This window comes from Marmota marmota, unplaced genomic scaffold, assembly GCF_001458135.2.
Source record: "Marmota marmota marmota unplaced genomic scaffold, marMar, whole genome shotgun sequence".
Classification (NCBI taxonomy): domain Eukaryota; kingdom Metazoa; phylum Chordata; class Mammalia; order Rodentia; family Sciuridae; genus Marmota; species Marmota marmota.
The window spans coordinates 21,136,691-21,148,270 of record NW_025999960.1 but is presented as its reverse complement, the minus strand read 5'-3'; the positions used below and the strand labels follow the sequence as shown (position 1 = coordinate 21,148,270).

At 35.5% G+C, this 11,580-nt stretch overlaps 1 protein-coding gene across 1 annotated transcript; it reads left to right on the top strand.

Annotated features, from left to right (window-relative positions):
* Window positions 1-10,161: 10,161 nt before the first annotated feature.
* On the top strand, window positions 10,162-11,100 carry LOC107148784 (olfactory receptor 6C75-like). The gene has a single exon (XM_015493501.1). The coding sequence runs from the start codon at window positions 10,162-10,164 to the stop codon at window positions 11,098-11,100; it is 939 nt and encodes a 312-aa protein (XP_015348987.1).
* The last annotated feature ends 480 nt before the right edge of the window (window positions 11,101-11,580 follow it).

Below are 11,580 nucleotides of genomic sequence, written 5' to 3'. Positions count from 1 at the left end.
TCCACTCCACCCCACTCCCCTTGTTCCTGGTGAAAGGGAGTGAGTGGGTTCAGGCATTTTCAGGTAGTAGTGATTCCTTAACAAGTTCTTTTTAAACAGATTCTTAAGAGACCCACATGCAGATACCTCTGGTTTAGTTTATTGCTTACTGGAGGTGGCAAGATGCTGTGTTGATTTAAAGGGTGTCTGTTCAGCTGTGGGCTCCACAAAAATGGCTGCAGAGCCCAACTCTGCTTTCTCTTCAAGATTTGGCCAAAATGCTTGATCTGAGCCAGGGGTGATGTTGCATTCCTGTGATCCCAGTGACTTGGGATACTTAGGCAGAGGATCCCATGTTCTTAGACAACCTCTGCAATGTAAAAAGGCAGTAAGCAACTTAGTGAGACCCTATGTCAAAATAAAAGGGTAAGGGGGATGGGGCTGCTCCTGTCTTGCTTATTTTGATCTATTTATGTTCCCCAGCTGTTGTTAAAGGGGTGAGTTTTTGTGCTTTTCTGCTCTTTCTCTGTCTGTTGCCCTTTTCTTGCCCTATTCTGATCTGAGTTAAAGAACTAAATTTATTTTCTTCTCCAGTAACTAATTTTCAAGTCTCTCCAGGTCTCAGATTTGTAATACTGGATCTTAGGGCATTTATTCTGCAACCATCTCTCAGATCAGCTGTTCCTTCACTGCCTCCTTTCTGTGTTGTTGGGAATGGGGAATGGCTGCCTAGCTCTGTTCTCCCATCTTCTAATCCTCCTCTTCCCTCTTTTCCTAATATTCTTAAATGTTACATTCAGTATGTTTCAGGCATTTTTAAAATTTTTTATTTATTTTTTACATTCTACACTAGACATTAAGAAAGTATTTTCTTTCTGAGATGTGGCAAAAAGACTTAAGGTAGGATTCAAGATCACCATGTTCATGCCTTTCATAGTCTGTGTTTCACCAATGTCAAGGCTGTGCCTTGCTTCTAACCAACACAATATGGTAAAGATGATGAGCTGTCACTATTGTGATTATGTTATCTAAAACTCTTGCCAGCTTAGTTGCTCTCCAATATCTTTCCATTGCTGTCTCTGAAGAAACAGTTTTCAGGAATTCCAAAGCCATGATAAAAGTGATGGTGGCAATAACCTGAGTAATCTTGGAAGTGAATCTATGATTCCTAGTTGAGCCTCAGGATAAGGACCCAGCCCACAAGGTGACTTGGTAACTATATTGTAGAACACCCAGGTTCTTTACTCACAAACACTAGATTTACATGTGTGTCCTTATGCAGCAATTAGTAACACAGCATTGAAAACTAATACACAACATACCTGACTCTGCTTCAGAAATGAAAGCTTTTTAAGGAAGTGTTGAGATTCTGCATGATTTCTAATATATTTCCTTTGGGCTCATCTTTCCCATTGTTTTTCTTTTAAATTTATTTTGCATTCATATATTATAGTTTTATATAATTGTGTGGTTCATTTTGACATACTCATAAATTAATACAGTGTGTGTGTGTGTGTGTATTCTCAATCCCCAATACTACCTCCTTCACTCCCCATCGCCATCTGGTCTTATTATTGGGCTGGGGCTTTCCATTCAAGTGGGAGAGAAAGAGAAGGGGGAAAGGGAGAGGAAAACAAATGAGAAATGTACTGAGATAGTCTTCTGGGTTCTGGGGATGTCAAGAATAGAATAGAAGTTGCAAAAGTGGGTGTAGATCACTTATCCTCTCTGCAAACAATCTTGTCCCTTTTAACATGGATCCTTGTCCCGGTTTTCACTGTCTCCACAGGAGTGCAGTTCAGGTCCCCAGTTCAGATTTGTTTCCACATCATGACCATTTGTAATCCTGTACTTAAAATTGTTAAATTCACGTCTGTCTGATGGTGTGGTCTTTAATTCTTGAACTCTTTTTGATATCTGCACCCTTTCCCAGAACTCAGAAAGGGAATTCCCTATTTCCTCTGAGCAGCCAGACTCCACGTGGCCTTATAGAGTGTTACTCAGACTCACTCCACCTCTGCAACTCTCTTATTTTTCTAAAAGTCTATTATTTTCTGTGCTTCTTCTGAGTTGGAATGCAGCTCTGCTCTCCTGTCTCCTTGTGGAGCTGCAAAACTGTTGATTGGTTCAAAGGCAGAGCAGCCGATCTCATCTACCTGCCACTCACCCACCACCATCCTCCATAATCGCATATGTTCTTAAATACAGAATAATCCAAAATCCATAAGGAATGAATGTCATAATCATATGAAAATAACAAGTGAAAAAGGCATTTTTACTTTGCAAGGCAGAGGGAATCCCGAGATGTGTGTGTAGGAAAGAATCAACAATATTAAAATACTCTGAGTGTAACTATTGTTAAGAAAAACCTCATGAACTTTAGAAATTTTGTGGCAGGTAAGCAATCAGCATAAAAGGAAAAGAGTCACAGGTGGAGTGCTCAATAGTTTTGGAGTCACAGAGATTCATTTGGAGGCCCCAGATCACTGAAAGAAAAATAATAAACCAGCTAGCCATGTGTTGGTTACAAGACAGTTGCAGACTTTGTTGTTCATGAAAGGTGTGTCATGTTGAGGTTTGCAGATAACTACATAGTAATTATAGGGCATGACGGACAAAAGAAAAAAGTCTGTTGCATGAAAAAGCATTAAATAAATACCAAATAAGCCTGGCACGGAAGCCCATGCCTATAAGCCCAGAAGCTTAGGAGGTTGAGGCAGGAGGATTGTGAGTTTATAGCCAGCCTCAGCAATGTATTGAGGCCCCAAGCAACCCAGTAAGACTCTGTCTCTAAATAAAATGTATAAAGGGGCCGGGCATGTGGGCATGTGGCTCAGTGGTTAAGCACCCTAGGGTTCAATTCCGGTTACCAAAAAAAAAAAGAATACTGATCATAACAAAAAAAAATTGTGCCAGGCAAGAATTTAGAAAATGATTATGTCCTCTGTAAACAGACACAGGGGATTCTTGTTGGAGAGCAGAATTAAAATGTCTCTGGAGAGCATGGTATTGATGAGAGCACCCTAAAGAAAAGCTGAGAAATTTTAATTTGGATTCTTTTAGAAATCATGATTTTTTCCAACATTGCACATCAGAGAAATGTACGATGCCATCAACAAGAGAGAGGACAGGACAGTCTTGAATTACTTTGGACTTCCTATTGTCAATCTCATTTCAACCTGAATGAAATGTCTGTCAATCTCATATAACCTCAGGGAATGGGAAATGTAACAAAACTGAAAGAACAAGAAGAGAGGCCACAGGATGTTAAATTTGCAATTCAAATGTTTTATTCATTTATAAAAACATGTTGAGTGCCTATTTTAGGCAGGAGAAAGTAGAAAGTCACATCAGCAAGATAGAATGACACTTGACATTCGGCATTTGATTTTTTGGGATTGGCTAATTTCGCTTAGCATAATATGCTTTAATGCCATCCATTTCCCTGCAAATGCCATGATCTTATTATTTTTTTGTGTGCTGAATTGCCAAATGTCATCTCTGATATAAGGGGCATGACTCAAAATGGGATAAGGAGGAAGAACATGGGAAGAAGATTACTTCTAGATAGGGAAGAGGAGTGGGAGGGAAAGGGAGGGACAAAGGGAATTGCATGGATGGTGGAAGGAGACCCTCATTGTTGTACAAAATACATGTATGACGATGTGAATATGATGTCACATATCTTGTATACAGAGATATGATAAATTGTGGTATAAAGGCGTATTAAGAATTGTAATGCAAATAATAATAATAATAATGAGAGCTCATGTAAAAAAATAAATAAGTAAAAATTTTTAAAAAACATACAATGACACTTGAGCGTATAATATAAACATAAATCTCATGAAATTGGCAAGTAAAAAACCCTCCTCAAGTATTGTTTGTTTGTTTTTTCCATAGTATAAATAAAGCAAGCAAAGTTTATGGGCTTGCTGTGACCTTCACAGCTGAATCTTAGGAACCAGGGAGAAGTGAAGGGGGGTTAAGAAACATAAACACTTATAGCTGAGATCAGGTGGGACATTGTCCTCTGATGGAGGAACAATGACATAGAGCCAGTCCAGCACATTTATTATATGTTTTTATTATCAATAGGTTATTTGTGGGAAGGATTCCGAAAAGCAGACAGGATTGCAGGTCGAAGCACTTGTGAGACATTGTGGTTATTATCTTACTGTGCTCAAAATTCTCTATCCGCAGGAGCTGGTGTCTGAGTGAGCTTAAGGTGAAGACTGATATAATTCTGTGTCTTTGCACAAAGCCTTCTCAGGAAGAGCATCACCATATCAACTGAGCAATCTTGTCCTTCCACTTTGCACAGAAAGTTCCCAGTGCAAGCACTGCCACAGGCAAGAGGCAGAGACCATGATCCAAGTCACTGTTCTCTAAAGTGCTCCTGTTATTTATTGTCTTTGTCAGATTACTTCTATTGGACAATCTGGGGTCTGTTACATTGTTTCAACTACTAAATTGTTTGATAGAGTATGTTTGGCACATATGCTGAATCGGATTTACTTTTGTTCTTCAAATTGTTTTTGTATCTACTTAGATTTGCTGTGGCAGAAAATCTAGGGGAATTGAGGAGAAATATTGGTGACTTAGGTTGATCATCTTATTTTAAGAGAAACTTCAGTGAAGGACAGAATTTTTTTTTTAACCAAAAAAAGAAAAAAAAAGTGCTCCTTCCTTTGTTTTCTAATATTTTGTCAATGTTTGGTGCAAGATATTTCAGAACTTTTTTTTTCTTTACATTCTCCACCAGGCTTGTAGGAAAATATTTGCTTTTGAAGATGTGGCAAGTGGATTTAATGAAGGCTCCATGATTGGCAAGCCTTGGGATCAGACCCTTTTATAATCACTTCCCCACCAGTGGAAGACAGGCTTGCTTCTATTGTGAGAAAGCTGATTTGTTGCCTCTCTTATCATTATGTTGTATTATGCAAGAGTCTTGCCAGCTTAGTTGCTCTCCAGCATCTTTCCATTGCTGTCTCTGGAGAAACAGGTTTTCAGGAATTCCAAAGCCATGATAAATGTGCTGTCAACAGCCTGTGTAATCCTGGAATGAACTCATGATCCCCAGTTGAGGCTCAGGAAGGGACCCAGCCCACAGGATGCCTTTGTGAAAATATTGTAGAATATTCAGGTTTTCCACTCAGACTTCGTGAGACTTCACTAATGTGTCCTTTGAAAATGCTTAATTTGTAAAACTTAGTTATAGGATATCAGAAACTACTACAAAAGAGGCCAGACTGTGCCATCAAAGTGAAAGCTTTGTAAGGACGAACATTAATCTATTAAGCCTGACATCTATTTCTTTTGGATTCTTTTGTACCTGGCAATATAGTGCACCAAATCTTTATTTTTTCACTTAATGGGATAATTTTCCTTCTGAGGGAGCTTATCAGTTTGCATTTATTTTTTGTGTTTTACACTTTTCTCATCTAAGTCTCAAGCTAACTTTACTCCACAAAATTTTTACTTTACGTCTTATTTTCCTGTGGGCTTGGAGATAAATTTTCTACTCTTCTATTTGTACTAATTTAATGCCTTAAATTATGAGTAATCTTATTTACTCTTCTTATTAATATATTTTTTCTTTATATGTGTGAAAATATTTGTATCTAGAGAAACACAATATTCTTAAAGGAAACTAGCAAGTGCAAAACCTTTTTACCCCTTTGTCTCTTCAGCTAGAAAAATGGGAGAAAAAAAAATTCAGTTATAAAATGCATGGTGGAGGTAGCAGAATACAACAGTTACTAATAGGGCATTATGTAAAAATGTGGATGTGTAACCGATGTGATTCTGCAATCTGTATTTGGGGTAAAATTGGGAGTTCATAACCAACTTGAATCTAATGTATGAAATATGATATGTCAAGAGCTTTATAATGTTTTTCAACAACCAATAAAAAAAAATTAAAAAAATAAAAAAATAAATAAAATAAAATGCATGGTGGGCAGCATAGACTCCTCCTGTGATTCTTATGCCCAAAAACACATAGGCCCAAAAAAAAAAATTTATCTATATAAAACCCTCAGACAAGAAAATGGAAAAACATACCATTTCCCAGTACGAAATTGCGTCTCTTGAACCATCAAATGCATGCTCAATTTCTTCAGTAAAGGGAAAAACAGACTGTAATAACTTTTATTCTTTGGGTAATATTATTTCCTCTTATACTTTGATAAAATTCTTTTTTATATCTTATAAATATTTAAGTTCTAAAGGTCACTACCACAACTTATCTTTTTATAAAATAGTTGGAAATGTAGAAAATGTAGAGGAGTAACAGCAAGAAACACAGTAATATTTACTACTGAGCTACTTTTCAGCAATTATTTATAAAAGCATCATAGGAATATTCTTGAGAAGTTTTTTCCTCTTCTTTTTTTATTTCTTTTATTCCTTCTTCTTGCTTTTCAAAAATTTATTGTACCATCTGGATAGAACTCAAGGTCTCATGCAGGATGCCTGGGTGTCCTATCACTGGGCTATATCCCCAGCCTTGGGGGTTTTCCAGGGTGTTATGATTTAGATATGAGGTGTACCCTAAAAGCTTATGTGGGAGATAATACAAGAAAGTTTAGAGGTGACATTACTGGGTCATGAGAGGTTCAGCCTAATCAGTGCATTAATCCCTGATGGACATGAGCTGGATGATAACTGTAGGCAGGTGTTATGTGCCTGGAGGAGATGGGTCACTGGGATTGTGACATTGGGTATACATTTCCATAATGAGGGGATCTCTTGCACTCTCTTGCTTCCTGATTCCATTCAAATAAGAGCACCAATTTCATCTAGCAGCAACTCTGAACTCCTGTGTTCTGAAAATTTACCTCTTTCCACAGAATCAACAATCCAATAGACTGAGGCAAAGCATCAGTGCCATTTATGATCATCTTCAGGGTTCATGCATGTGTACCTTCTTTTCTCTAATTTATCCATGAGGAGACATTTATTATCTCTGGGTGGCCCCCATGGTCATTTTCTTCTTCCTTCTCTCTTTTTTCTTTTCAGTGAATAATAAATCCCTTGCGTAAAGTTTGTCCTAGTGATATTTCTCTTTTCCTTCTAGCCCAGAACTGATGAAAAAATATAGGTGAATGTAAGAAATGACTACCATATATGGCATTATTACATCATCATTCCATTGGCTACACTACCTCCTTTGGCCTTGATCCAGACTTAAACTGAGTCTGTTTACTTATTAGCTAAAGGGCTACACAAACACATATTGAGGATTTTGAACTAAATAATTTTTTTGCCTGAGCTTCATTTCAGCTGGCTTTATTGAAGAAAAAACTGAGTAAACTGAGTATAGTTTTTGCTTGAGTTTCATCGAGATTTGATGTGTTGAGTTGATACATTTTACCTTATTTTTAATTAATTAATTATTATTTTTGTTTTAATGAGATGGGATCTTGTTATTTAGCCAAGCCTGACCTTGAACTTGTGATCCTCGTGCTTTAAACTCCTGAGTACCCTGGGTTGATATATTTTAATCGGCAAATAAAATCTTTGCAGTTATTGTTTGGAATATTGCTATTGGATTAATGCAATACCAGTTCACATGTATATTTGAACATTTTGCTACTCATGAAATACTATATTTCACATATTTTGTCATCTGTTCTACAAATTGTATGACCTACTATTTCCATTTTCCCTAAAATATCTTTTAGTCCATACTAATCATAATGAATTTTCTTCTTTATTATCAAACCCTATCAAGTATTTTATTCTTCTGTACTATCAAAACATCTGTGATGAGCATATATTAATACGAGAAAGGTAAACATTTTTCTTGTTAGTTTAATATTAAATTTTGAACATTTTATGAAATATAATGTATCACCTATGAAGGGGATACATAATGTTTCATCCTACTATGCTATATATGTCTTAATGAATTACTAATATCAATATCTGTAGAAATTTATCTGGCTTCTTCTTTTACCAGTTGAAATTGTTTTTTATATTTTTTCACATTTTACTATAGTCTTTTTAAAGAAGGAGTTTATTTTAATGTAATTTTTCATTATGTTTAATGACAGAATAAATTATCTACATGGGTTAAAGAATGTGTATGCAAAAATTTAGATGTGCGTTTCTTGAAAAGAACTTATTTAATTATATTTCTATTTAAAATTACTTCCTAGAATGTTGGTAATCACATTGTTTTTCTGGCCGTCATATTCACGTGTAAATACTTCATGCTTTGAGGTGGTGTAGAGACCATAAGTGATAAATATGTTTGATGCCCCCAAAATGAATACTATGAGATAATTTTAAAATATTCAGTGATTAATGATTATGAACAACATTGTCATTAGCTAGACATTCCTCTCTCAGTTCTTGTTTTGGAAGAGAGTGAGAAAGTTTCCCCTAGATCATACACTTGGTATAACTTAGTTTTTCATTCATCATTTGAACACCACAATAGAAATTAGACTCCACTCTAACATCAACATTTCAGACTTCCCTATAGACACTGTAACAAGGCTATTAATTAGCTTTGATATTTTGTTTCTGGGGTTAATGATGAAAATCGTCAATTAGTATGTTTTCCCATAAGAATCCCCAAGAACCTTTACCAGTTCCAAGTAAATATTCTCTGTATATAAAATCTGGATATATAACATATGGCAATGTTTTTATTCAAAACTGTTTTCATTCAAGTCAGAAAAAACTGTAGCTAGTTCTTAAGAAAAACAGAAAAAAGAAGCATTAATAATAAGATAGCACCATTTTGATACAAATAAATAGCTATGACTTCTAAACTTTAGGTTAGGCTGAACCCAAAGGTTAATCTGATTTGTAGAGAAATCAGAATAACATGTTGAAATGCCACATGTATGCTGATTGGAGAGAGAGAGAGAGAGAGAGAGAGAGAGAGAGAAATGCACAAATGTTTATGTATGTTTGTATGTTTCTAAATATCTCTGGATTTTAATGTGAACAGACTCTCTGATGAAAGTGAACCAAAACAAAAAATGTGGGTTAGAAATTAATTTTTAGAAAATTTAAAAATATATATATATATTTGATTATAATAAAAAATTCACAATGCATCAGCAAAGAAAACCCCTGGGGAATATGTGGAAAGTAAGTATTTTTTCTATTTTGTTGTTTTGTGCATAAAATATTTGTCGTGTAAAGAAGTTTATTCTGAATATACGACTACAAGATTCAGCCAGTAAAACTCAGATTTGGAGAAACATATATTTGTGTATCTCCACACTTGATCTTAGCCAAAAGACCGAGAAGCGATTATTTGTGTGCTCATTATGAAAGATTCAAAGAACATATTTGAAAGAATTACTGTTTATCTATTGATCTAACATCATGAGCAATAATTCTCAAAAATGTATATTAAAAACGTGACTGATACATATTACATTATATCTACTAAAGGATTCAGTATTTGAATATTACAAAATGCAAATTATTTATTATATAGGTAAATCTAATGAAGAAGTGAAACTTACTGCACAATTGGGAAAATATTGCAAATTCCATGTAAATTTTCAACTCTGTATTTATTTACTACTTTTGCAACTCATATTGTATTTAGGCTTAAAATGCGGAAAAATTATTTTTCTGTTGAAAAATTTCTAGTGGCCACTACCAAAAATCTCAAAACTAACCATACATATATCATCAGGAAATAACCATTTAGAAAAGATTGATTGCAAAATGTCAGTTTTAATTAGCTACACGTTTTGGAAAACAGTTATATTCTGAAATTATACATCTTTCTAAAAGAAACTGAGCAGAAGATGATTTTACTAATAACAGGATTAACCATGTTAACCTAAAAATGTTTGGGTGAGATTGTAAAAGGTAAGTCTGCATTTGTTAAGCAAACTAGATAAATGTGCAGATACTTCTAGCAGGAAATCATAAAACTAACCATTTGTAAAGTAAAAGTATCTAAAAAGAGAATTAGGATAAGGAGTATCCAGAAAGAAGATAAGGAGTTAGCATGGAGTTCTGACTATTATGTAAAATTTGAAATCTCTAGAAAGAAAACAAAGCTCCTGCATGTCTATTGAGTTGCTGGGTGCTTTGTTGTCACTTAGAAAACTGCACTTGATGTATCTTTTAAAATATTTTTCTATTATTTATCACCTCCACTCCCTTGCAGGTCAGATGGCATCTTGACAGAACTGAATCATGAGGAACCACACAGTAGTGACAAACTTCATTATTGTAGGACTGACAGAGGACCCAAATTGGGAAATTGCAATTTTCCTTTTTCTACTTCTAACATACCTTTTGAGTACTACAGGAAATCTTCTTATAATCCTTCTGACCTTGCTGGATCCCCACCTCAAAACGCCCATGTATTTCTTCCTAAGAAATTTTTCCTTCTTAGAAATCACATTGACAACTGCCTGCATCCCTAGATACCTGGTCAGCATAGTCACTAAGGAAAAGACTATTTCCCGTGATGCTTGCTTGGCACAGGCACTTTTTGCCATTTTCATAGGTATAACACAGTTTTTCCTGTTGGCTGCTATGTCCTATGACCGCTATGTGGCCATCTGCAAACCCCTTCATTATGCAACCATTATGAGCAGCAGAGTGAGCCACCTGCTGGTTGCTGCCTGTTGGATAGCTGCTGGGGTAGCGATTACCCCTGGAGCTATAGTGAGTCTGACCATAGAATTCTGTGATGGCAATGTTATTGAACACTTTGTTTGTGACTACTTTCCTATCCTGAAACTCTCCTGCACAGACACACATGACTTAGAGTTGTCAAATTTTATTTTAGCCATTATCACCCTCTTGAATACACTGGCTCTGGTATTGTTCTCTTATATCAAAATCATAACAACTGTTCTGAAGATCCCTTCTGCCCAGGAGAGAAAGAAAGCTTTTTCCACCTGTTCCTCCCACTTGATTGTGGTCTCCATCTCTTATGGCAGTTGTATTTTTATGTATATCAAGCCTTCTGCAGAGGAAAGTATATCTTTAAACAAGGGGGTGTCAGTGCTCACTGTTTCCGTTGCACCTGTACTAAATCCTTTCATTTATTCCCTAAGAAATAAGCAAGTGATACAAGCCCTGAGGGATCTAGCGAAAAGATGTACGTTTACAACTTTGAAATAACAGCTTTGGCTTTTGTGAACACATACTACTGAAAATTAAGTAAAAGTGTACCCTGTACCAGCTACTTTTATAACACATTCCTTTAATTTATTAGTTTTTATACGGCAGTCATGTATGTCACCCATAAGGAACCTTTATTGTCCTCCTGGATATTTATCATTGTAATAGCATTATGTATCCCCATGATGTTCTCTCATGCATTGCTTGAGTTCTTTATTCTTAGGATGTAATTGTGTGATTTTGCTCATCAAAATATTCTGCTATGAATCCTTATTAGAAAATTCACACATCAATAATGAGCCCATTTGTGAACTCTGTAAATATTAACTTATTTTATTTTATCAATCACTAAAGAAGACTGCCTTCTTAGCCACACAATGTTAATATTTTATTAAAATATGTGATGTTGCTAGAAACCAAACTGCCTTCTTCCTTCATTTCCTTCATGCCTTCTGTTCTTTCTTCATTTTTTTCTTATTT